General features: G+C 46.7%; 1 protein-coding gene across 8 annotated transcripts in view; it reads right to left on the bottom strand.

The window, feature by feature from the left end:
• The window catches only part of TTLL10 (tubulin tyrosine ligase like 10), a 388,939-nt gene that overhangs the window by 121,246 nt on the left and 239,741 nt on the right, over positions 1 to 27,952 (bottom strand). For all 8 annotated transcript variants that reach the window (XM_063943164.1, XM_063943155.1, XM_063943157.1 and 5 more), the window contains one exon: positions 9,723 to 9,891. In XM_063943164.1, coding sequence (XP_063799234.1) covers positions 9,723 to 9,891 — 169 coding nt within the window. The remainder of the gene's footprint in view (positions 1 to 9,722; positions 9,892 to 27,952) is intronic.

The following is a 27,952-nucleotide window of genomic DNA, read 5'->3' as shown; positions in this document are numbered from 1 at the left end:
CTCAGACGCTTGTGCAAACGAAAGACATTACACAAGAAAAAAAATACATTGGTCTCCACAGAAAAATATAAAACACAATGGCCGCCACAGGAAAATCTAAAACACATTGGCCTCCGCAGGAAAATATAAAACACATGGCCACCACAGTAAGAAAATAAGAATTTACTTACCGATAATTCTATTTCTCGTAGTCCGTAGTGGATGCTGGGAACTCCGTAAGGACCATGGGGAATAGCGGCTCCGCAGGAGACTGGGCACAAAAGTAAAGCTTTAGGACTACCTGGTGTGCACTGGCTCCTCCCCCCATGACCCTCCTCCAAGCCTCAGTTAGGATACTGTGCCCGGACGAGCGTACACAATAAGGAAGGATTTTGAATCCCGGGTAAGACTCATACCAGCCACACCAATCACACCGTACAACCTGTGATCTGAACCCAGTTAACAGCATGATAACAGAGGAGCCTCTGAAAAGATGGCTCACAACAATAATAACCCGATTTTTGTAACAATAACTATGTACAAGTATTGCAGACAATCCGCACTTGGGATGGGCGCCCAGCATCCACTACGGACTACGAGAAATAGAATTATCGGTAAGTAAATTCTTATTTTCTCTGACGTCCTAGTGGATGCTGGGAACTCCGTAAGGACCATGGGGATTATACCAAAGCTCCCAAACGGGCGGGAGAGTGCGGATGACTCTGCAGCACCGAATGAGAGAACTCCAGGTCCTCCTCAGCCAGGGTATCAAATTTGTAGAATTTAGCAAACGTGTTTGCCCCTGACCAAGTAGCTGCTCGGCAAAGTTGTAAAGCCGAGACCCCTCGGGCAGCCGCCCAAGATGAGCCCACCTTCCTTGTGGAATGGGCTTTTACAGATTTTGGCTGTGGCAGGCCTGCCACAGAATGTGCAAGCTGAATTGTACTACAAATCCAACGAGCAATAGTCTGCTTAGAAGCAGGAGCACCCAGCTTGTTGGGTGCATACAGGATAAACAGCGAGTCAGATTTTCTGACTCCAGCCGTCCTGGAAACATATATTTTCAGGGCCCTGACTACGTCCAGCAACTTGGAGTCCTCCAAGTCCCTAGTAGCCGCAGGTACCACAATAGGCTGGTTCAAGTGAAACGCTGAAACCACCTTAGGGAGAAATTGAGGACGAGTCCTCAATTCTACCCTGACCGTATGAAAAATTAGGTAAGGGCTTTTATAGGATAAAGCCGCCAATTCTGAGACACGCCTGGCTGAAGCCAGGGCCAACAGCATTACCACTTTCCATGTGAGATATTTTAAGTCCACAGTGGTGAGTGGTTCAAACCAATGTGATTTTAGGAACCCCAAAACTACATTGAGATCCCAAGGTGCCACTGGAGGCACAAAAGGAGGCTGTATATGCAGTACCCCCTTGACAAACGTCTGAACTTCAGGAACTGAAGCCAGTTCTTTCTGGAAGAAAATCGACAGGGCCGAAATTTGAACCTTAATGGACCCTAATTTTAGGCCCATAGACAGTCCTGTTTGCAGGAAATGCAGGAAACGACCCAGTTGAAATTCCTCTGTAGGGGCCTTCCTGGCCTCGCACCACGCAACATATTTACGCCAAATACGGTGATAATGCTATACGGTTACATCCTTCCTGGCTTTGATCAGGGTAGGGATGACTTCATCCGGAATGCCTTTTTCCTTCAGGATCCGGCGTTCAACCGCCATGCCGTCAAACGCAGCCGCGGTAAGTCTTGGAACAGACAGGGTCCCTGCTGGAGCAGGTCCTTTCTTAGAGGTAGAGGCCACGGGTCCTCTGTGAGCATCTCTTGAAGTTCCGGGTACCAAGACCTTCTTGGCCAATCCGGAGCCACGAGTATAGTCCTTACTCCTCTCCTTCTTATGATTCTCAGTACCTTGGGTATGAGAGGCAGAGGAGGGAACACATACACTGACTGGTACACCCACGGTGTTACCAGAGCGTCCACAGCTATTGCCTGAGGGTCCCTTGACCTGGCGCAATACCTGTCTAGTTTTTTGTTGAGGCGGGACGCCATCATGTCCACCTTTGGTTTTTCCCAACGGTTCACAATCATGTGGAAGACTTCTGGGTGAAGTCCCCACTCTCCCGGGTGGAGGTCGTGTCTGCTGAGGAAGTCTGCTTCCCAGTTGTCCACTCCCGGAATGAACACTGCTGACAGTGCTATCACATGATTTTCCGCCCAGCGAAGAATCCTTGCAACTTCTGCCATTGCCCTCCTGCTTCTTGTGCCGCCCTGTCTGTTTACGTGGGCGACTGCCGTGATGTTGTCTGACTGGATCAGCACCGGCTGACCTTGAAGCAGAGGTCTTGCTAGGCTTAGAGCATTGTAGATGGCCCTTAGCTCCAGGATATTTATGTGAAGTGATGTCTCCAGGCTTGACCACAAGCCCTGGAAATTTCTTCCCTGTGTGACTGCTCCCCAGCCTCTCAGGCTGGCATCCGTGGTCACCAGGACCCAGTCCTGAATGCCGAATCTGCGGCCCTCTAGAAGATGAGCACTCTGCAACCACCACAGGAGAGACACCCTTGTCCTTGGTGACAAGATTATCCGCTGATGCATCTGAAGATGCGACCCGGACCATTTGTCTAGCAGATCCCACTGGAAGGTTCTTGCGTGGAATCTGCCGAATGGGATTGCTTCGTAAGAAGCCACCATCTTTCCCAGGACCCTTGTGCATTGATGCACTGAGACTTGGCCTGGTTTTAGGAGATTTCTGACTAGTTCGGATAACTCCCTGGCTTTCTCCTCCGGGAGAAACACCTTTTTCTGGACTGTGTCCAGGATCATCCCTAGGAATAGAAGTCGTGTCGTCGGGATCAGCTGCGATTTTGTAATATTGAGAATCCAACCGTGCTGGCGCAGCACTATCTGAGATAGTGCTACTCCGACTTCCAACTGTTCCCTGGATCTTGCCCTTATCAGGAGATCGTCCAAGTAAGGGATAACTAAAACTCCCTTCCTTCGAAGGAGTATCTTCATTTCGGCCATTACCTTGGTAAAGACCCGGGGTGCCGTGGACAATCCAAACGGCAGCGTCTGAAACTGATAGTGACAGTTCTGTACCACAAACCTGAGGTACCCTTGGTGAGAAGGGTAAATTGGGACATGTAGGTAAGCATCTTTGATGTCCAGAGACACCATATAGTCCCCTTCTTCCAGGTTTGCAATCACTGCCCTGAGTGACTCCATCTTGAATTTGAACCTTTGTATGTAAGTGTTCAAGGATTTTAGGTTTAAAATTGGTCTCACCGAGCCGTCCGGCTTCGGTACCACAAATAGTGTGGAATAGTACCCCTTTCCCTGTTGTAGGAGGGGTACCTTGATTATCACCTGCTGGGAATATAGCTTGTGAATGGCTTCCAATACTGCCTCCCTGTCTGAGGGAGACGTCGGTAAAGCAGACTTTAGAAAACGGCGAGGGGGAGACGTCTCGAATTCCAATTTGTACCCCTGAGATACCACCTGAAGGATCCAGGGGTCCACTTGCGAGTGGGCCCACTGCGCACTGAACTTCTTGAGACGGGCCCCCACCGTGCCTGAGTCCGCTTGTAAAGCCCCAGCGTCATGCTGAGGACTTTGCGGAGGCGGGAGAGGGCTTTTGTTCCTGGGAACTGGCTGTTTGTTGCAGCCTTTTTCCTCTCCCTCTGCCACGGGGCAGAAATGAGGCGCCTTTTGCCCGCTTGCCCTTATGGGGCCGAAAGGACTGCGCCTGATAATACGGCGTCTTCTTAGGTTGAGAAGCTACCTGGGGTAAAAATGTGGATTTTCCAGCAGTTGCCGTGGCTACCAGGTCTGATAGACCTACCCCAAATAACTCCTCCCCCTTATAAGGCAATACTTCCATGTGCCTTTTAGAATCCGCATCACCTGACCACTGCCGCGTCCATAAACCTCTTCTTGCAGAAATGGACAGCGCGCTAACTCTTGATGCCAGTCGGCAAATATCCCTCTGTGCGTCACGCATATATAGAAATGCATCCTTCAAATGCTCTATAGTCAGTAATGTACTGTCCCTATCTAGGGTATCAATATTTTCAGTCAGGGAATCCGACCACGCCAGGCCCGCACTGCACATCCAGGCTGAGGCGATTGCTGGTCGCAGTATAACACCCATGTGAGTGTATATACATTTTAGGATATTCTCCAGCTTTCTATCGGCAGGTTCCTTTAGGGCGGCCGTATCAGGAGAGGGTAGTGCTACCTGTTTAGACAAGCGTGTGAGCGCTTTATCCACCCTAGGGGGTGTTTCCCAACGTGCCCTATCCTCTGGCGGGAAAGGGTACGATGCCAATAACCTTTTAGGAATTATCAGTTTTTTATCGGGGGAAACCCACGCCTTAGAGATATGCAATACATTTTTCATTGCTTCAATCATGTAACGTGTGGCCCTAGTGGAAGTCACGTTTGTCTCCTCATCATCGACACTGGAGTCAGTATCCGTGTCTGTGTCTGCCATTTGAGGTAACGGGCGTTTTAAAGCCCCTAATGGCGTTTGAGACCCCTGGACAGGCACAAGCTGAGTAGCCGGCTGTCTCATGTCGTCAACTGTCTGTCGTAAAGAGCTGACACTGTCACGCAATTCCTTCCATAAGCTCATCCACTCAGGTGTCGACTCCCTAGGGGGTGACAACTCTATAATAGGCAATTGCTCCGCCTCCATCTCATTTTCCTCCTCAAACATGTCGACACAATCGTACCGACACACCACACACATACAGGGAATGCTCTGATAGAGGACAGGACCCCACTAGCCCTTTGGGGAGACAGAGGGAGAGTATGCCAGCACACACCAGAGCGCTATATATAGACAGGAATACCACTATAAAATGTGCTTTTCCCTTTATAGCTGCTGTTAGTATTTAAACTGCGCCAAATTAGTGCCCCCCTCTCTTTTTTACCCTTTTCTGTAGTGCAGGACTGCAGGGGAGAGTCAGGGAGACGTCCTTCCAGCGGAGCTGTGATGGAAAATGGCGCCAGTGTGCTGAGGAGATAGGCTCCGCCCCCTTCTCGGCGGCCTTTTCTCACGCTTTTTGGTGAGTTCTGGCAGGGGTTAAAATACATCCATATAGCCCTGGGGGTTATATGTGGTGTATTTATGCCAGCCAAGGTGTTTACATTGCTGCTCAGGGCGCCCCCCCCCTAGCGCCCTGCACCCTCAGTGACCGAAGTGTGAAGTGTGGCTGAGTAACAATGGCGCACAGCTACAGTGCTGTGCGCTACCTTGTTGAAGACTGATGTCTTCTACCACCGATTTTTCCGGACCTCTTCTTGCTTCTGGCTCTGTAAGGGGGCCGGCGGCGCAGCTCTGGGACCGAGCTCCGAGGCTGGGCCTGTGTTCGGTCCCTCTGGAGCTAATGGTGTCCAGTAGCCTAAGAAGCCCAAGCTGGCTGCAAGCAGGCAGGTTCGCTTCTTCTCCCCTTAGTCCCTCGATGCAGTGAGCCTGTTGCCAGCAGGTCTCACTGAAAATAAAAAAACTAAAACTAAACTTTCACTAAGAAGCTCAGGAGAGCCCCTAGTGTGCACCCTTCTCGGCCGGGCACAAAAATCTAACTGAGGCTTGGAGGAGGGTCATGGGGGGAGGAGCCAGTGCACACCAGGTAGTCCTAAAGCTTTACTTTTGTGCCCAGTCTCCTGCGGAGCCGCTATTCCCCATGGTCCTTACGGAGTTCCCAGCATCCACTAGGACGTCAGAGAAAACCAACAAACACATTGGCCCCAATAGGAAAAGATATGCACATTACAGGAAAAAAATTAAGAGACACAGGCCCCCACAGGAAAACATAAAACACAACCCTGCAAACTGGTAGTTGCAAGTTATCAGTGCCTGCAGCATCTGTTGCTGGTCAGCTAGCTCATGAGATAGGACCCTCATAAAAGCATGCAGCAAGTGCACAGTCGGCGCACCCGACTTAGTCTCACTCACCTGGCTGCCAATAAATCTGTGGGCTCACTTAACAACTCCTTGCTTGCTGACTGTGGGCGAGACGTGATGACGTCTCTTTCTATACACAGTGTGGGATCCAGGGCTCCAGAATGCAGTGGAGCCCAGCTACTAACCTACATCGCAGCGGGTGCGTAGCAAATATAGATTGCAGCAGTGGGCCATTCTTCCCACAGGAAACCCAGGGTTTATGCTGCTGCACTGGACACTTCACTCGCTAGCTGCTTTTCGCAGCAGTGCACACGCTAAGCCGCCACCCTCTGAGAGTGAATCTTAGCTTAGCTGAATTGCGAACGAAGTATTCGCAATATTGCGAAAAGATTTTTCTTTGCAGTTTCTGAGTAGCTCTAGACTTACTCTTCCAGTGCGATCAGTTCAGTGCTTGTCGTTCCTGGTTTGACGTCACAAACACACCCAGCGTTCGCCAAGACACTCCCCCGTTTCTCCAGCCACTCCCGCGTTTTTCCCGTAAACGGCAGCGTTTTTTGACACACACCCATAAAACGGCCAGTTTCCGCCCAGAAACACCCACTTCCTGTCAATCACACTACGATCACCAGAACGATGAAAAAACCTCGTAATGCCGTGAGTAAAATACCTAACTTCTTAGCAAATTTACTTGGCGCAGCCGCAGTGCGAACATTGCGCATGCGCAGTTAGCGGAAAATCGCACCGATGCGAAGGAAAATAACGAGCGAACAACTCGGAATGAGGGCCTTAGTTGTGCCCAATTCTTAACAGTATGTACTATTGTGTACCCAGTACTAGGGTGTGCCCAGTGATGGCACAGTACAGTGATGTGCCCAGTAGTTTGGTGTGTTCAGTGCAGCCCAGTACTATGATGTGCCAATTGCTGGCCATTACTATGGTGGGCCAGAGATACCCAGTTCTATGGTGTGCCCAGTGCTGGCACAGTACTATGATATGCCCACTGCTATGGTATGCCTAGTGCTTCCTAGCACTGCGGTGTGCCCAATGCTGCCCATTACTATGGTGGGCCAATGCTACCCAGCACTGTGGTGTGCCCAGTTCTGGCACAGTACTATGATGTGCTCAGTAGTATGGTATGCCTAGTGCTGCCTAGTATTATGGGGTGCCTGCTGCTGCCCATTACTATGGTGGTCAGTGCTACCCAGTTCTATTGTGTGCCCAGTGCTGGTACAGTACTATGATGTGCCCAGTGCTACCTAGTACTATGGTGTGTTCTATGCTGCCCATTACTATGGTGGGCCAGTGCTACCCAGTACCATGGTGTGCCCAGTGCTGGCACAGTACTATGATGTGCCAAGTGCTATTGTGTGCCCAATGCTACCTAGCACTGTAGTGTGCCCTATGCTGCCCAGTATTATGGTGTGCCAAGTGCTGGCACAGTACTTTGATGTTCCCAGTAGTATGGTGGGCAGGTGCTACCCATTACTAGGGTGTGCTCAGTGCTGAATCTTACCTTTTGCCAGTGTGTCTCATTACACCTCATGGGCTGCTCAGATCTGGTGGACCCAGTAGGATGAAATGTCTCTCTCCCAAGACAGCAGCATCAATCAGCAGCAGGAGTCCAAACACAGACTCCCCTGATATGCCCCACCCCTCTCCCCTACTCTTTATCACCGAAAGGAAACCTGGCTCCCCATTGGTCAGCAGCGGCCATCTTTTAGTAGCTTGCTATAGGGGCAACCATTTTCTGTTAGCTCCTCTCTCCTTGCTGGCAGTTAGGGGGTTACAAGTCATAAAATAGAGCTGCCAGGAAGCAGGCGGCTGTGATGAATCCCTAAACCTGTACCAGTCGGGGGAGCAAATGGCACCCTGCCACCCTGCGCAGGCCACCTCGAGCTGCTTCCTCTACATTTCCCCGGCCAATCAGCAGTGATTGGCTGCACGGCTGTCACTGGTGGAGGTAAATAGGGAAGCAAATGGGACGGGACACCAGGAGGCCCTTCTTGGAGTAGCTGCTGCTGGAAGATTATCTTCCAGCAGCTGCATAGTTGGCATTTTCGACTGGTCGCATCAGATACAACCACACCAGACAAATGGTTACTATACATGTTAGTCCACATGCTTAAACATACTCCTGGTGCTGTATCTTTGTCTTTTGTATTTGAACTGCTATACTCAGAAAATGTGAGATACATTGGCTTGTTGTCTTTCTTCTACTGTAGATAACCAACATAAATGACAAATCCCAATCACAATGTTTCCAGTATGGGGTAACACTAGAACGATGTATCGGCTAACTGACCAATCTAACAATTTGGTGAGGGTTATGCAAAAATTGATATTGTGCATATGCACTTACCAATCGGCTGTACGATGTGTCTGGCCAGAAGAACCAGTTATGATGTAATTTTCACTGGTTCCTGTGACCAGCATACGGGTTGGTCGTGGGGTTGTGTGCGCACACAAGCAGATGTGAACAATATATCTGCAAGATATATCGCCTCTGCCACGCAGCATGGCCAATATACAGTATATTTGAAAGATGTCATTCACAGATAATCAGCACTTTGTGTACACACTACAAGATGGTCGGGACAATATATTGGTTGTTGGCTGTATGAATGAAGTATTATTCAGTGTGTGCCCAGCATAAAGGGGGGTACACACTAGGCGATTTTAGCCTAAAAAATTAATGATAACGACATAAATGTCGTTATCGTTTATTTTTAGGCTTATATCGTCCAGTGTGTATGGGGGCAATATTGGTGACCAATGAACGATGCGCGCTCCCACACGCCATTCAGTGATCACCAATAATGAGCTGACATGCAGTGTCAAGCCGAGCTGCATGTCCGGGAATGCCGGTGATGACCTTACTGAACGTTATCGTTGAACAATAACGTTCAGTGTGTACGCACTATATCGTTGAACGCTACTGTATATCGTTCAACAATGTAGACGTCCATCGCCGACAATTCCCCGTCACCTAATGTGTACCCGCCTTACTTGTTCACATAGCTGCTCAAAAATGTTAGATTTAAGGCACATAAACTTTCATGCTTGCACTGGCAACCAGTGGTGCAAGTAGAAATATTTTCTTAGTGGTACTGAGTGTCGAAAAATGGGCGTGGTCATGTGTTGAGGGGGCGTGGCCACATGCTGCTAGTGGGTGTGGCTACATGACACTAGCAGCGTGGCCACACGACACAGCCCTTTTTTCTTAAAAAATCTGGAGGCAAGGCTAAAAATATATAGTAATGCCTCCAGTATATTAGAAATATATAGTGATACCTCCAGTGTAATAGAAATATATAGTAATGCCCCCAATTTAATAAAAATATATAGTAATGCCTCCATTATAACAGGAAAATACAGCCACTGTCGCACTCCCAGTAACCCTGACAAAGTGGGAGGAGCCATCATGCTGCCAAGCACCATGGTCTTGTTGCTTTGTGGCACATTATAATTGTGGTAATGACAAAGTGTGTGTGGTAGTGGGTACTGCATACCCGCTGCCAAATTCTTAAGGGTACTCCGTACCTGAGCGTACCCGCATACTTGCACCACTGCTGGCAACACTGCACATTCAAGTTTCTATCTTTGTATGAAGCACATGAAAACTACTGTATGAAACTTTGAAGCAATAAATTAATTTTAAAAAAAAGTGCAGAATAAAATTATTGTATTTTACACGTCACTTCATAAATACTTTAAATAAATGAGTTCACTGTAACATTTTTACATGGTTAACTGTTAATTTCAACTCCAACATTATTTTTCTCATCAGTGATTCCCTATATAGGCTACATAAGATAAAGTACTTACAATTGTGCCCCATTGTTACCACCAATGTAAAAGTAGGATCCGGGCCCTCGAGGGTCTTCTAGTCTCTTCTCTGTTGGATGACATGATTCAGAGGAAATCTTTTGGATAACTGTGGATGTTTCCATTTTAGCTGCCTCTAAGGGTTCTGTCTCGGAGGACTCACATCCAACTGCTCATGGTAAAACAAATGATAAGATAAATGTCAAGCTGTGCGATCCAATAATTTGTGCAGAGACTAAAACTCTCCTGCGAAGCAATTTATCAACCATGTGTAGTATCTCTCTGTGCCAGCCACTGACATATTCATCCTGAGACATGAACCTCATGTCAGCAGCAGACAAATACTGGCTATCACAACAATGACAATAATTGTTGCATTCTGAGCATAATGCAGTCACTGTGTTGAAGTTACCGTGGGAAGAATGCTTTATGGACACCTACAACCTATATTTATCTAGTTGTCTTTTTATTATATAATGTACTTTGCAGTCCCTATGGATACCAGTAATGATGTATAGCAATGACAGAGCTTAACAAAAGTGGCATTAATATTTTTATTGTTGTTTGCTGCGGACCTAACAGAAGGGAAGATACATCTAGACCAATATATTTTTCGTCTTTTTAAAAATGCATTTCGTTTTTGTGTTTTTGTTCTGCACAATGCACAAGGAATCATGAACAATTTTTCAATAGGTACATACAGTAATTAAAATCTTCAAACTTTATCAAAAATGGACAATAGCGCAGTACAGTGCAAATGACATCACATTGACTAACTAGTGGCTTATTAGTTCCTGACATCGGGGTTTCAGCTTCAGAGTGTCAAAGGTTATCGCAACTGTTACCGGGAGAGTGAGCATCCCTCCCGTATTCTGACCACTTCCTAGTAGGGATGTGCACCAGCCCCCGACATGGGTTTTGGATCTGTATCGCCTTCGTATTTTGGATCTGTGTTTGGTTTTGCCAAAATCGCCCTTGCAGGTTTTGGTTTTGGATCTGTATTTTTTTAACAAAAATCATAAAAACAGCTAAAATCACAGAATTAGGTCCTGTTTTTGATCCTACAGTATTATTAACCTCAATAACATCCATTTACACTAATTTCCAGTCTATTTTGACCACCTCACAGCTCACAACATTGTTTTCAGCAATTTTAGGCCAAAAGGTTGCACTGAGGTAGCTGGATAACTAAGCAAAGCGACAGCAGTGGGTGGCACAAACATGTGGTACTTAAACTTCCAACATTACACATCTAGGAAACAGAATGGCACTGCAGTGGCAGACAAGTTGGCAGTTTAATAAACTATACAAATGTTTGTCGTCACAGCAATGCTCCAAACAGCACATAATGCAAAGAAAAGAGGTGCAAGATGGAATTGTCCTTGGGCCCTCCCACCCACCCTTATGTTCTATATATTTAACAGGACATGCACAGTTTAACAAATCAATCATTTCAGCGACGAGACTTTCACTTGTGGATGAAATTATTAGTTTGTTTTAGAGATGTGCGGTGGGCACTTTTTGTGTTTTGGTTTTGGTTCTGGTTCCATGCTGGTGTTTTGGATCTGGATTGGTTTATTGGTTTTGACAAAACCACGCTTTCGTGTTTTGGTTTTGGATCCGGATGATTTAAAAAAAACAAAAACATAAAAACAGCTAAAATCACATTCATTTCCACTCATTTCCAGTCTATTCTGAACACCTCACAATATTGTTTTTAGGCCAAAAGGTTGCACCAAGGTAGCTGTATGACTTAGCTAAGTGACACAAGTGTGAGGCACAAACACCTGGCCCATCTAGGAGTGGCACTGCAGTGTCAGACAGGATGGCACTTAAAAATAACCTTGGCCCCAAACAGCACATCATGCAAAGAAGAAAAACAGGTGCAATGAGTATGACTAAGCTAAGTGACACAAGTGTGCGGCAAAAACACCTGGCCCATCTAGGAGTGGCACTGCAGTGGCAGAAATGATAGCACTTAAAAAAACTAGGCCCCAAACAGCACATCATGCAAAGAATAAAGAGAGGTGCAATGAGGTAGCTGTATGACTAAGCTAAGCGACACAAGTGTGCGGGACAAACAACATGGGACGTGCTGGAATTTGCCCAGATGTAATAAACGCACAATATTGGTGGCACAAGAGAGCGTACCCCTAAACCACACACACACACACACACACACACGGCAAAGCCTGTAAAATTAATTTGGATAATAACCCTTTTATTTGGAGCTATTATAATAATATGCAGCACAGGCGAGCGTATCCCTATACCACACAGGGCAAACCCTGTAAAAATTATTTGGATAATAATATTTATTATTATTATTACATTTTATTTATAGGGCGCCACAAGTGTTTCTCAGCGCCGTACAAAAGACAGTACAGGGAGACAAAACTTAGCCATACTTGCCTACCTGACCCTCTCCATGAGGGAGAAAATGCTCTGTTCCTGGATTTTCCTGTATGATTGCCATCACCTGTGGTGAGCTAGTTAATTGATAAGAAAGGTGTTTCACCACAGGTGATGGCAATCATACATTACCAGGAAAGTCCAGGAACAGAGCATTTTCTCCCTCATGGAGAGGGTCAGGTAGGCAAGTATGAACTTAGCATTACAGTAAATAAATAATAAGAATTTACTTACCGATAATTCTATTTCTCATAGTCCGTAGTGGATGCTGGGGACTCCGTAAGGACCATGGGGAATAGCGGCTCCGCAGGAGACTGGGCACATCTAAAGAAAGCTTTAGGACTATCTGGTGTGCACTGGCTCCTCCCCCTATGACCCTCCTCCAAGCCTCAGTTAGATCTCTGTGCCCGAACGAGAAGGGTGCACACTAGGGGCTCTCCTGAGCTTCTTAGTGAAAGTTTTAGATTAGGTTTTTTATTTTCAGTGAGACCTGCTGGCAACAGGCTCACTGCATCGAGGGACTAAGGGGAGAAGAAGCGAACTCACCTGCGTGCAGAGTGGATTGGGCTTCTTAGGCTACTGGACATTAGCTCCAGAGGGACGATCACAGGCCCAGCTTGGATGGGTCCCAGAGCCGCGCCGCCGGCCCCCTTTCAGAGCCAGAAGGCAGAAGAGGTCCGGAAAATCGGCGGCAGAAGACGTCCTGTCTTCAACAAGGTAGCGCACAGCACTGCAGCTGTGCGCCATTGCTCTCAGCACACTTCACACTTCGGTCACTGAGGGTGCAGGGCGCTGGGGGGGGCGCCCTGAGACGCAATAAAAACACCTTGGATGGCAAAAAAAATGCATCACATATAGCTCCTGGGCTATATGGATGCATTTAACCCCTGCCAGAATCCATAAAAAAGCAGGAGAAAAGTCCGCGAAAAAGGGGCGGAGCCTATCTCCTCAGCACACTGAACTTAGTATGAACTTAGTATGAACTTAGCATTACAGTAAATAAATAACAAAAATAGAATACAGGTAACAAAGAGCACCACAATTCTCAAAACATAATACAGCTTAGAAGTGAGTACCGAGGGAGTAATCATTGTACTACTTGGGGCTGGCGGCCATAGATAGAGATGAGCCTTTACCAGTAGGAGAGAAAGCAGGTAAAGATGGTCGCTGAGTAGGAGAGAGCTGCGAGTGAAATGTGTCGAGAAGAAAGCTTTGACAATAAGAGGAAAGAGGGCACTGCTCTGAAGAGCTAACAATCTAGTGGGGAGGGTAGACAGACAGATGACATGAGGTGCAAGCAAGCGGGAGGAGGCCTGATGGCCGTATGCAAGTAAACCAAAGATGTTCAAGGCATGGGGCAGGGGGATGGAGGAGCAGCCTAAGGACTAGGTTATGCATCGGAGGGGTACGCTTTGATAAATAGGTGGGTTGTCAGTGCCCGTTTGAAGCTTTGCAAGGTCGGGGAGAGTCTAATGGAGCGGGGGAGCGTGTTCCACTGAAGGGGTGCAGCACGGGCAAAATCTTGAACTTGTGCATGGGAAGCAGTGACCAGGGCAGAGGAGAGGCGATGGTCATCAGCCAACCATAGTGGGCGGGAGGGAGTATGAAGGGAGAGGAGGTTGGAAATGTAGGGAGCAGTTGAATTAGAGATGGCCTTGTATGTGAGGGTGAGGAGTTTGAAGAAGATTCTGCAGGGGAATGGGAGCCAGTGTAGATTTTGTCGAAGGGGAGTGGCAGATGTGGAGCGGCAGTAGAGGAAGATGAGTCTAGCTACGAAGTTGAGGACAGATTGGAGGGGAGCGAGATGGGAGCAAGCGAGGCCAGTGAGGAGAACATTGCAGTAGTCGAGTCATGAGATGACCAGTGAGTGGATGATAAGTTTAGTTGCACTCTGGGAGAGAAATGGCCTGATGCGAGCAATGTTGTGTAGCTGGAACCGACAGGATTACGCCAGAGCTTGGATGTGGGTTGCAAAGGAGAGGGAGGAGTAAAGAGTGACACCCAGGCAGCGGAGATGGGGAACGGGGGAGATGATTGTGTTGTCAACAGTGATAGAGATATTTTTTGGGGGTGTTGCTCTGGCTGGGGGAAAGAGGAGTTCAGTTTTGTCCATGTTGAGCTTCAGAGAGTGCTAAGACATCCAGGAGGAGATGGTAGAGAGGCAGCTGGAGACCTGAGAGAGGACAGAGGGAAACAGATCAGGAGATGAGAGGTAGAGTTGTGTGTCATCAGCATAGAGGTGGTATTGAAGGTCAAAGGAGTTAATGAGCGCAACAAGGGAAGAGGTGTACAGGGAGAACAGTAGGGGGCCAAGGACAGAACCCTGAGGGACACCAACAGGAAGGATGGAAGGGTGTGAGATGGTTCCGGAGGCAGACACAAAGAAGGAGCGGTTAGTGAGGTAAGAGGTAAACCAGTCAAGGACAGTGCTAGAGAGGCCAACGTTTTGGAGTGTGCGGAGGAGGAGAGGGTAATCCACGGTGTCAAAGGCAGCAGAGAGGTCCAGAAGGATGAGCAGAGAGAAGTGGCCCTTGGATTTGTCCGAAAGCAGGTCATTGGTGACTTTCACCAGGGCAGTCTCGGTGGAGTGGAGTGGGCAAAAGCCAGATTGTAGTGGATAAAGGATGGAGTTGTCAGAGAGGTAGCTTGTGAGACAGCTGTAGACCAGTCATTCAAGTAGTTTGGAGGCGAATGGGAGAAGAGAGATGGGGCAGTAGCTAGTGAGTAATGAAGGGTCGAGGTTGTATTTTTTGAGAATAGGGGAGACCAGAGTATGTTTGAATGATGAGGGAAAGATGCCGGCAGAGTGGGATAGGTTAAAGAGGTGAGCAAGGCGGCAGCAGGCAGTGGGGTGGAGGGAGCGGAGAAGACAGGAGGGGAGGGGGTCCAATGGGCAGGTTGCGGGGGGGAGGATAAGATGAGGGAGTGGACTTTCTTGTCTGAGGTGGTACGGAAGCAGGACAGGGTAGAATAGATGGAGGGGAGGGATGATGGGGGCAGGGGGACAGCAGAGGGGTGACGGGAGATGTCATTATGGATATCCTCAATTTTGGAGATGAAGAAGGAGGCAAAGTCAGTGGCAGTGAGGGAGGAGGGGAGGGGAGGAGGAGGGGGGCGAAGGAGAGTGTTGAAAGTTTCAAAGAGACGGCATGGACTGGAGGACTGAGAAGAGATGAGTGCTTGGAAAAAGGATTGCTTGGCGAGAGAAAGAGCAAAGCTGTAGGAGGAGAGAATATATTTGAAATGGAGGAAGTCTGCCAGAGAGTGAGATCTCCTCCAGGAGCATTCTGCAGAGCGTGAACATCTTTGTAGGAATCGTATTAGTTTGGTGTGCCAGGGTTGGGGTTTGGAGCGGCGGAAGGGGACAGAGGAGACGGGGGGCCACAGAGTCAAGAGCAGCGGTAAGGGAAGAGTTATAGTAGGAGGCTGCCTGGTTGGGACAAGTCATAGTGGAAAGAGGAGAGAGGAAGGTCTCAAGGGAGGATAGGATAAGCGGGGTTGAGAGACCCGAGATTGCATCTGGTCATGGTGGGTCTGAGCGTGGAGAGGAGAGGGGAAGATGAGAGGGTGATGTGATCTCTCTGATTTCTCAAACTCTTCCTTCCCTCTCTCTGACCACCATGGTCAGAGAGAGGGAAGGAAGAGTTTGAGAAATCAGAGAGATCACATCAGAGGGTGAAGACAAGCTCGAGGGAGTGGCCGAGATTGTGAGTAGGGGTGGAGGACCATTGAGAAAGTCCAAAGGAGGTGGAAAGGGCAAGAAGATTAGTGGAAGCTGCATTAGTGATGTCGATATGGATGTTAAAGTCACCGAGGATGATAGAGGGGAGGTCGGAGGAGAGAAAGTGGGGAAGCCAGGCAGCAAAGTTGTCAAGGAAAGGTGAACAGTGGCCCGGGGAAGTGAATGGGGTAGAAGAGGCGGATAGTGTGGAACTCAAAGATGGAGAAAGTGAGGGCGGGCTCAGGTGAGATGACACGAAAGGTGCAGTTTGGGGAGAGAAGGATACCCACGCCCCCACCCTGGCGGCCATCAGGTCTGACTGTGTAGGTGAAGGAGAGGCTTCCGTAGGAGAGGGCAGCAGGGGAGGTGGTGTCAGAGGGGGAGAGCCAGGTTTCAGTGATGGCGAAAAGGTTAAAAGAGTGGGAGATGCAGAGGTCGTGGATAGTTGGCAGCTTGTTACAGATTGATCTAGCATTCCAGAGTGCACAGGAGAAGGGAAGGGACAGGGGAGATGGGGATCAGGTTGGCTGGGTTCTGAATGCGTATGGACGGTATGGAAATTGGGGGGGTGACCTAGCAAGTAATGTATATAAGTAATGTATATAACCCTTTTATTTGGAGTAAATAATATACAGCACAGGACACCACCACTGGACTGATGCAGCACAAGACAGCACCACTGGACTGGACTTATACGGCAGTACCCCTGGACTTATACGGCAGTACCCCTGGACTTGTACTGCAGTGTCAGACAGGATGGTGCAAGATGGAATTGTCCTTGGGCCCTCCCACCCACCCTTATGTTGTATAAACAGGACATGCACACTTTAACAAACCAATTATTTCAGCAACAGGGTCAGCCACATGACTGTGGTTGAAATTAGTGGTTTGTTTGGGCCCCCACCAAAAAAGAAGCAATCAATCTCTCCTTGCACAAACTGGCTCTACAGAGGCAAGATGTCGACCTCATCCTCATTCTCCGATTCCTCACCCCTTTCAGTGTGTACATCCTCCTCCTCACAGAGTATTAATTCGTCCCCACTGGAATCCACCATCACAGGTCCCTGTGTACTTTCTGGAGGCAATTGCTGGTCAAGGTCTTCCTGGAGGAATTTATAACTCATTTTGATGAACATCATCTTCTCCACATTTTGTGGAAGTAACCTCCTATGCCGATCGCTGACAAGGTTGCCGGCTGCACTAAACACTCTTTCAGAGTACACACTGGAGGGGGGGGCAACTTAGGTAAAATAAAGCCAGTTTCTGCAAGGGCATCCAAATTGCCTCTTTTTCCTGCCAGTATACATACAGTCCGTCTGACATGCCTACTTGGATGCTGTCACTCATGTAATCCTCCACCATTCTTTCAGTGGTGACAGAATCATTTGCAGTGACAGTAGACATGTCAGTAATCGTTGGCAGGTCCTTCAGTCTGGACCAGATGTCAGCACTCGCTCCTGACTGCCCTCCATTACCGCCAGCGGGTGGGCTAGGAAATCTTATCCTTTTCCTCGCAGCCCCAGTTGCGGGAGAAAATGAAGGAGGAACTGTTGATGGGTCACGTTCCGCTTGAGTTGACAATTTTCTCACCAGCAGGTCTATGAACCTCTGCAGACTCTTGTCTGCCAGAAAGGGAGATACAACGTAGACTGTAAACCTAGAATCATTCTACACTGCGCTTGAGTCAGGTGCATTTCCCCTCCTTTGCCTATATTGTAGGTGGATGTATAGGCTTGAAAGGCCATTTGCTGCTCCTCCATCCTCTGAAGCATATAGAGTGTTGAATTCCACCTCGTTACCACCTCTTGCTTCAGTTGATGGCAGAGCAGGTTTAGGAGTGTTTGCTGGCGCTCCAGACTTTGGCACGCAGTGGCTGAATGTCGAAAGTGGCCCGCAATTTTTCGGGCCACCGACAGCATCTCCTGCACGACCCTGTCATTTTTCAAAAAATTCTGCACCACCAAATTAATTGTATGCAAAACATGGGATGTGCTGGAATTTGCCCAGATGTAATGCACGCACAATATTGGTGGTAATGTCCGATATCACAAATCCCCAGGAGAGTCTAAGTGTGGTAAGCCATTGTGCGATGATGTCCCTCAGTTTTCATAAGAGGTTGTCAGTGGTGTGCCTCTTACGGAAAGTGGTGATACATAGCCTAGGAACGAGTTGGCGTTTGCGATATGCTGCTACTGGTACTGCTGCTGTTGTTGCTGTGGGAGGAAATACATCTACCCAGTGGGCTGTCACAGTCATATAGTCCTTAGTCTGCCCTGTTCCACTTGTCCACATGTCCATGGTTAAGTGGACAGTGGGTACAACTGCATTTTTTAGGACACTGAGGACACTTTTTGTGACGTCTCTGTACATTCTCGGTATCGACTGCCTAGTGAAGTGGAATCTAGATGGGATTTGGTACCGGGGACACACTACCTCCATCAGTTCTCTAAGTCCCACTGAACTAATGGCGGATACCGGATGCACGTCTAACACCAACATAGCTGTCAAGGACTCAGTTATTCACTTTGCAACAGGATGACCGCTGTCATATTTCATCTTCCTCGCAAAGGACTGTTGGACAGTCAATTGCTTAGTTGAAGTAGTACAAGTGGTCTTCTGACTTCCTCTCTGGGATGACGATCGACTCCCAGCAGCAACAACAGCAGTCGCAGCAAAAGCTGCAGTAGGCGTACCACTCAAGGATCCTCCGGAGGAATTCCAGTTAGGAGAGGACTTCTCAGTCTTGCTAGTGACAAGGCTTACAGGACTACTGACGTTCCTGACTGAGGAGGACGTTGAGGGAGTTGGTGGTGTGGCTTGCAGGAGCTTGGGTACAAGAGGAAGAAGGGATTTAGATGTCAGTGGACTGTTTACGCTCTTACCCAAAGTTTCTGAACTTGACAATGACTTCTGATGAAAGCGCATCATTTGACGTATAAGGGAGGATGTTCCTAGGTGATTAATGTCCTTACCTCTATTTATTACAGATTGACAGAGGCAACACATGGCTTGACACCTGTTGTCCGGATTTGTGGAGAAATAATTCCACACCGAAGAGGTGGCTTTTTTGGTATTTTGCCCAGGCATACAATGGGCTTATTCATCCCACGGACAACAACTGCCTCCCCCGGTGCCTGATTTAAACAAACCACATTACCATCAGAATCCTCATCGTCAACTCAGCGCCAGCAACACCCATATCCTCATCCTGGTGTACTTCAACAGTGACATCTTCAATTTGAATATCAGAAACTGGACTGTGGGTGCTACTTCCAGCACTTGCAGAGGGCGTGCAAATGGTGGAAGGAGCCACCTTCTCCCGTTCAGTGTTGGGAAGGTCAGGCATCGCAACCGCCGACACACTTGTACTCTCCTTGGGGATTTGTAATACCATCTTAGAACGCACAGTTCTTTACAGTGCTTTTGCCAGCTTAACTCTTATCATTTTTCTAGCGGGAGGATGAAGGCTTCCATCGTCATGTGAAGCTGAACCACTAGTCATGAGGCCAGGGCCTTAGCCGTTCCTTGCCACTCTGTGTCGTAAATGCAGAGCTGGCCATAGGCATAGGCAAACTAGGCAATTGCCTAGGGCATTTGATATGCCTAGGGGCATCAGCAGCTTCTGCTGATTAAAATGATATGCAGCATGCCTATATTCTGTATGTAGCATTTTATGTGCAGATACAGCCACAGTCTCACACAGTATATTGGCATGCTGCATATCATTTTAATCAGCAGAAGCTGCTTGTGCATCCTAGCCACATACCAATGCAAATAAGAGGCATTTTCTTTAAAAAAAAGTGCCCAACGTTAGCATTGATGCAAGATTTATGAGGACACATCTGTATCCAAGCAGAGGCAGAGGTCACAGTGTTAGTGGTAGTGTGAGTGCTGTGTGCATGTGAGTGGGTTGGTTGTGCAGTAGTGTTCGGAATATGTGTAAGGAGCATTATGTGTGTCATGTAAAAATGCATTAATAATGTGCAACATATGTGTAAAGGGCCACTATGTGTGTCATTATGTGTATAAGGGCATTAATAATGTGCGGCATATGTGTAACAGGGTACTACTGTATGTGTGTCATTATGTGTATAGGGCACTAATAATGTGCAGCAAATGTGTAGGGGGCACTATGTGTGTCATTATGTGTATAAGGGCATTAATAATGTGCGGCATATGTGTAAGGGACATTATGTGTAAAAGGGCATTAATAAAGGTTGTCATAATGTGTAAGGTGCATTATGTTTATAAGGACATTAAAGTGTCTCATATGTGTAAGGGGCATTACTGTGTAGAATTGTGTATAAATGCATTACTAATGTGTGGCATTATGTGTATAAGGTGCTCTACTATGTGGCGTTGCAAATAGAAAGGGCACTACTGTGTCGTCTAATGTGAATAAAGAGCAATAAGGTGTGGTGTAATGTGAATAAGGAGCAATTCAGTGTGATGTAATGTGAATAAGGGGCTCTACTGTGAGGAGTAACGTTTATAAGGTAAAGTGATACTACTGTGTGATGTAATCTGAATTATGGATACTATCGCAAGATCAAATGTGAATAAAGTTGCAGCACTGTGTGGCGTAATTGGAATTGGGGTTACTATTGTGTGGCCATGCCCCTTGCCAGCAAGAAGATGCCCCTTTTTGGGCTGTGCGTCAAATGTGCGAACTGTTCCTATTTAAAATATAGGGGGTAACTGTACCTTGTTTCCGTAATGGTTCTAGTAAATCTGACTGCAAAGCTCACCATTAAAAAAAAAATATATATATATAGGGGGTACAAGGACTGCTATGGGTGAGGGGTGATGGTGCTGGGAAAGAGGTGCATGGTCAGAGGCAGAACCAGCGGTGGTGCTAGGGGGCACCAGCCAAAATCTTGCCTAGGGCATCATATTGGTTAGGGCCGGCTCTGCGTAAATGGCATATTGGCAAGTTTACATTTCTCCTCAGATCATTTAAATTTCTTTTTTTCGGTCTTTTTACTGAACTTTGGCTTTTTGGATTTTATATGCCCTATACTATCACATTGGGCACCGGCCTTGGCAGACGACGTTGATGGCATTTCATCATCTATGTCAGGCCTGGCCAACCTGTGGCTCTCCAGCTGTTGTGAAACTACAAGTCCCATCATGCCTTGCCACAGTTTTGCTATTAGGGAATGCTAAAACTGTGGCTGGGCATGCTGGGATGTGTAGTTTCACTACATCTGGAGAGCCATAGGTTGGCCAGGCCTGATCTATGTCATGACTAGTGGTAGCAGCTTCATCAATAGGAGGAAGTGGTTCTTGATCTTTCCCTATTTTATCCTCCAAATTTTTGTTCTCCATTATTTTTCTGGAGTTATATAACACAAAGGCCCTCATTCCGAGTTGTTCGCTCGCTAGCCGCTTTTTGCAGTAGTGCACACGCTAAGCCGCCGCCCTCTGGAAGTGAATCTTAGCATAACAGAATTGAGAACGAAAGATTCGCAAAATTGCGAATAGAAAATTCTTAGCAGTTTCTGAGTAGCTCGAGACTTACTCTGCCACTGCGATCAGTTCAGTCAGTTTCGTTCCTGGTTTGACGTCACAAACACACCCAGCATTCACCCAGGCACTCCCCCGTTTCTCCAGCCACTCCCGCGTTTTTCCCAGAAACGTCAGCGTTTTTTCACACACACCCATAAAACGTCCAGTTTCTGCCCAGAAACACCCACTTCCTGTCAATCACACTCCGATCACCAGTACGAAGAAAAAACCTTGTAATGCCGTGAGTAAAATACCAAACTTCTTAGCAAATTTACTTGACGCAGCCGCAGTGCGAACATTGCGCATGCGCAGTTAGCGGAAAATCGCACCGATGCGAAGGAAAATAACGAGCGAACAACTCGGAATGAGGGCCAATATGCGGCACAGGACAGCGTATCCCTACACCACACAGGGCAAACCCTGTAAAAATTATTTGGATTACATATTAATAACCCCTTTAAATGGAGTAAATAATATACAGCACAGGACAGTACCACTGGACTTATATGGCAGTACCACTGGAATGGATTTATACGGCAGTACCACTGGACTTATACGGGAGTTTCACTGGACTGGACTTATATGGCAGTATCACTGGAATTATATGACAGTACCATTGGACTGGATTTATACGGCAGTACCACTGGACTTATACGCCAGTACCACTGGAATTATACGACAGTACCACTTGACTTATACGGCAACCACTGGAATTATACGGCAGTATCACTGGACATATACGGCAGTATTATTGGACATATACAGCAGTACTACTGGACTTATACATCAGCACAGGGACACCACCACTGGACTGATGCAGGACAACACAGCACCGCTGCAATGGACTGGACTTATACAGCAGCACTGGACATATGGCAGCAGAGGACACCACCACTGTGATCAAGAACGTGGCAAGTACACAGTATTCCAGATGGGGGCCATAACAATGACCTATACAGTGGCATTATTACTTCTTTTTTCCTGCTACTGATTCCTCTCTCTATGCAACCAAGCGTCTGACTTGCCTTTCTCATTGCTTTGTTGCATTGCTTTCCTGCCTTTAAGTCACTTGAAATAGTGACTCCTAAATCCCTTTTTTAGCATTAAACTGTACTTGCCACGTTCTTGACAATTTCTCAAGCCTACCTATGTCATCAATCATTTGTTTTACCCCTCCCGGTGTGTCTACCCTGTTGCATATCTTTGTATCATCTGCAAAAAGGCATACTTTCCCTTTAATACCATTTGCAATGTCACCAACAAAGATATTAAAGAGAACTGGTCCAAGTACAGATCCATGGGGTACTCCACTGGTAACAATTCCCTCCATAGATTGCATTCCATTTACTACAACTGTCTGTTGCCTAACCTGCAACCATTTAACTGTTTTATAATCCACCCCTGTGTTTTCAAGTTTATTTAGCAGTCTGCTATGTAGGACAGTGTCAAATGCCTTACTAGTCTAGATATGCTACATGTACAGCTCCCCCTTGATCTATTATTTTTCATCACAGAGTCAAAAAAGTCAATTAAGATTTGTTTGGCATGATCTCCCACCAGTAAATCCATGCTGCTTTGGATCCTGTAAGTTGTTTGATTTAAGATATTCCACAACTCTTTCTTTTAATAGTTTTTCCATTACTTTCCCTGCTACTGATGTAAGGCTTACTGGTCTGTAGTTACTTGCTTCTTCCTTGCTTCCACTTTTGTGAAGTGGAACTACATTTACTCTTTTCCAGTCCTCTGGAATGGCACCTGCATTTAGTGACTGGTTAAATAATTCTGTTAAAGGTGTCACCAGCACATCTGTTAGCTCTTTTAGTATCCTTGGGTGTATCCCATCTGGCCCCATTGATTTATCCACTTTTAGTTTTGAAAGTTCTGTTAGGACCTTCTCCTCTGTAAATGTACTTTTATCTACCTTATTTTTATGAATGTCCTTGCAACTTAACTGTGGCCCCTTCCCTTCTCCTTCTGTAGTAAATCCTGAGCAAAAATAATTATTTAGGTGATCTGCTATTGCCTTGTCTCCCTCCACCAAATGTTCACTCTCTGTCTTAAGTCTTATTATTCCTCCATTTGATTTTCTCCTTTCACTTATATAGTTAAAAAAGTTTTGCCCCCTTTATCTACTGACTGTGCCTTTTTCTTTTCAGCTTCTGCCTTTGCACATCTGATCATTTTCTTAGCATCCTTCTGTCTGTCAAGATACACCTCTTTGTCGTTATTATTTTGAGTCTGTTTGTATTTCGTAAAAGCCATCTTTTTTGCTTTCATACTAGTTGATACTTATTTTGTGAACCACATTGGCTTCCTTTTCCTGGTGCTTTTCCTAACCCTTTTGATACGAAGGTCTGTTGCCCTTAGTATTGCACTTTTTAGTTTTTCCCACCTCTCCTGCACTCTTTCCAAGTTCCTTCAGTCCACCAATTAATCACTTAAACATCTCCTCATTTTTGCAAAGTCAGCATTTCTAAAATCCAACACCTTTGTTTTTGTGTGACAGGAGTTGGAACCTGTCTTTATACTAAACCATACTGCTTGATGATCACTGGATCCCAGGTGCCCACCCACATATATGTCTGATATCCTGTCACCATTTGTAAGAATTAAATCTATTAATGAGTCTTTGCGAGTGGGCTCCCTCACCAATTGCTTGAGAGAAGCTCCCTCGGCAGCAGAGGACACCACCACTGTGACTGGACTGATGCAGCACAAGACACCACCACTGGACTGATGCAGCACAACACAGCACCACTGGACTAAACTTATGCAGCAGCACTGGACATATGGTAGCAGAGGACACCACCACTGTGACTGGACTGATGCAGCACAAGACACCACCACTGGACTGATGCAGCACAACACAGCACCACTGGACTGGACTTACATAGCAGCACTGGAATTATGGCAGCAGAGGACACCACCACTGTGACTGGACTAATGCAGCAGAAGACACTACCACTGGACTGATGCAGGACAACACAGCACCACTGCACTGGATTTATACAGCAACACTGGACATTTGGCAGCAGAAGACACCACCAATGTAACTGGACTGATGCAGCATAAGACACTACACTGGACTGAGCAGCACAAGACAGCACTGGAATCGCCACCCCACTTTCCCTCCCGCACAGACACTGAGGACAGAGACACGTCCTCTCGCTAAACTCTCCAATGCCGGAGTGAAAATGGCGGGATGATGACGTTTTGCCTCATTCTGGTTTCCAAGTCAGGCGGGAAAACCCGAGCCGGGCTCGGATAGTGAAGTTCATGGGGGTTGGTTCTCTGAGAACTGAACCCGCTCATCTCTAGTTTGTTTGGACCCCCACAAAACTATTTTTTAGAAGTATTACCACTGATAAGTAATGACTCTGAGGATGTTGATGATGAGATGTTAATTACATTATAATCTTGTACAATAAATTTCATGTCTTCACCGCAAATGACGTAAATAGAGGAGGTGCCTAAATGGCTAACATACCTACCTCTACTAACTTAGGCCTCACAAATAAAGCAGACGATTTTACAAACATTGCCAGGATTGGGTTAAAAATAATTCCACACCCCAGAGGTGGATATTTGGTCTTATGCCCAGGCATCGCAATAAATTTCTTTTTATTACGGTCAAACGACTGCAGCCACTGGTGGCTGACTTACACAAACAACATCATCAACATCCTCAACATCCTCACTGTCAGATAGTAGTAGTACACACATATCCCCTCATCCTGTTTCACTTACACACACACAAATCCTCAATTTCTATTATGTCCTCATCATCACCCTCTTTACTTGTACTGCTGCCTACATGTGCAGATGGTTTAAAAGATAGGTGGAAGGAGGTGAAAGAGGCTTCTCTATGAGGACAGTGTGAGAAATGTCCGACTCACACATAGCTGACGTTCCTCAAGAATGTCTGATGGTTCTGATTCTGAATGCAGTTTGTCTAACTGCCTCTGCAGCTAACTTTCCTTTTGAATTTTTTTTTCCTTACCATTGTAAAATTAAATGATTTTACATGCCCTGACTTACGCCCTCTATGCCTCTCCGCATCTGTCTTAGTAGATGATACTGATGGACTTATATCATCATGACTGGTGGCAGCACCTGCACCACTAGTAGTATGTGCTTCTTGCTCTCCTCTCAATTGTTCGCCCTCCTTATCTATCCACAAACACGAATGAAGTGGGGTACAGCACACACCACAATTTCTACAAAAAAGGTACCACCTTCAGTGTCGAAGAATACAAGTATGAGTCAGAAATAGTAATCAAACACTACAGTTTAATTTCACTAACAGTGTCGCACAATATGTGTATGAGTCAGAAATAGCAATGGAACACTGCAGTTATACTTCACCAACAGTGTTGCACAATATGTGTATGAGTAGGAAATAAAATATATAACTGTAGTACCACCTTCACCCACAGCATCACACAATACGTGTGTGCATCAGAAATAGTGTTCGAACACTGCGGTTGACCATCAACAGTGTCTAACAATACGTGTATAAGTAGGAAATAAAATATATTACTGTGGTACCACCTTCACCCACAGCCTCCCACAATACGTGTGTATGTCAGAAATAGTGATCAAACACTGCGGCTGACCTTCACCAACATTGTTGCACAATACGTGTATGAGTTGTAAATAATATACTGCGGTCTGACCGGTATCACAGTACTTATGAAAATAAAATAAAAATTGTATAGTACACTGGGGTACAGCACAAACAAAAATTATTTTTATAATTTCATTTTTAGGCTTTTTTTTTTAGCTTTTATTATTTTAATTTTACATTGGGGATGAGCCCCTGGAAGGACGCACAGATAACTCCTTTCAGATAGCACCTCTTTTTCAGCAGACAGAACACCCCTTTTTCAGATACAGCAGACAGAGCACCCCTTTTCAGATACAGTAGACAGAACACCACTTTTTCAGATACAGCAGACAGAGCACCCCTTTTTCAGAAACAGCAGACAGAGCACCCCTTTTTCAGAAACGGCAGACAGAGCTACCCGCCTGGACTGATACAGCAGACCACCCCTTTCAGATATAGCAGACAGAGCACCCCTTTCAGATACAGCAGACAGAGCTACCCGCCTGGACTGATACAGCAGACCACCCCTTTCAGATATAGCAGACAGAGCACCCCTTTCAGATACAGCAGACAGAGCTACCCGCCTGGACTGATACAGCAGACCACCCCTTTCAGATATAGCAGACAGAGCACCCCTTTTTCAGAAACGGCAGACAGAGCTACCCGCCTGGACTGATACAGCAGACCACCCCTTTCAGATATAGCAGACAGAGCACCCCTTTCAGATACAGCAGACAGAGCTACCCGCCTGGACTGATACAGCAGACCACCCCTTTCAGATACAGCAGACAGAGCACCCCTTTCAGATACAGCAGACAGAGCTACCCACCTGGACTGATAGAGCAGACCACCCCTTTCAGATATAGCAGACAGAGCACCCCTTTCAGATACAGCAGACAGAGCACTCCGCCTGGACTGATACAGCAGACCACCCCTTTCAGATATAGCAGACAGAGCACCCCTTTCAGATACAGCAGACAGAGCACTCCGCCTGGACTGATACAGCAGACCACCCCTTTCAGATACAGCAGACAGAGCACCCCTTTCAGATACAGCAGACAGAGCTACCCGCCTGGACTGATACAGCAGACCACCCCTTTCAGATATAGCAGACAGAGCACCCCTTTCAGATACAGCAGACAGAGCACTCCGCCTGGACTGATACAGCAGACCACACCTTTCAGATACAGCAGACAGAGCACCCCTTTCAGATACAGCAGACAGAGCACTCCGCCTGGACTGATACACCAGAGCATCCCTTTCAGATACAGCAGACAGAGCAGCCACCCCACGCCAGACTACACATTCTCTGCTGTTGGAGGAAGCACCTGTGCCTGGTTGCCAAGTAATTGTTCTAGTTTCATCATTGTGTGCATCTTTGAGACTGTACCTCCAAGGCGGAACACTCCACTCAGTTTATATATGCATTCCTAATTGTATGGAATACTGGATGGATTCCATCCGGTCCCTGATTGGGACACTTTTAGCCTAAATTCTTCTAGAATGAACCTCAAAAATAGATTCATCCTTACAGGAAGAGATATTTACCTAAAATCACCCATACCTTTGCTTACTCCATTACAGCTTGGGATTTACCCCTGAGGAAGTCATTTTGACGAAACGCGTTGGATTTCTATGAATTCCATCTCTATCTACATGAGCCAATAACAGAGTGCAAATTCCTGATTTCTCCATGAATATTTGATTACACAGTGATCATCGGATGTCTCTTACAGTACGCCTACAATATATGGATGTTTTTTGATGTATCAGCACACAGCTTGGAATGTTTTAATGGACATTTTAACAATTTAAAAAGTGTTGTTTTATGTTAAAATGCCTTTGAATTTATAGCACTTATGGTGGTATTACTGTACACATTACTGGTATCAGTCTAGCGCCCTCAGATCCCCATTTGTTCTATTTCATTTGTTGAACCCGTACTAACAGAGGGTTCTTCTAGAGGTGCAGCTTAGCTATATA

This window comes from Pseudophryne corroboree, chromosome 10, assembly GCF_028390025.1.
Source record: "Pseudophryne corroboree isolate aPseCor3 chromosome 10, aPseCor3.hap2, whole genome shotgun sequence".
In the NCBI taxonomy this organism is placed as follows: Eukaryota; Metazoa; Chordata; class Amphibia; order Anura; family Myobatrachidae; genus Pseudophryne; species Pseudophryne corroboree.
This window is presented reverse-complemented; position numbering and strand designations above follow the sequence as displayed.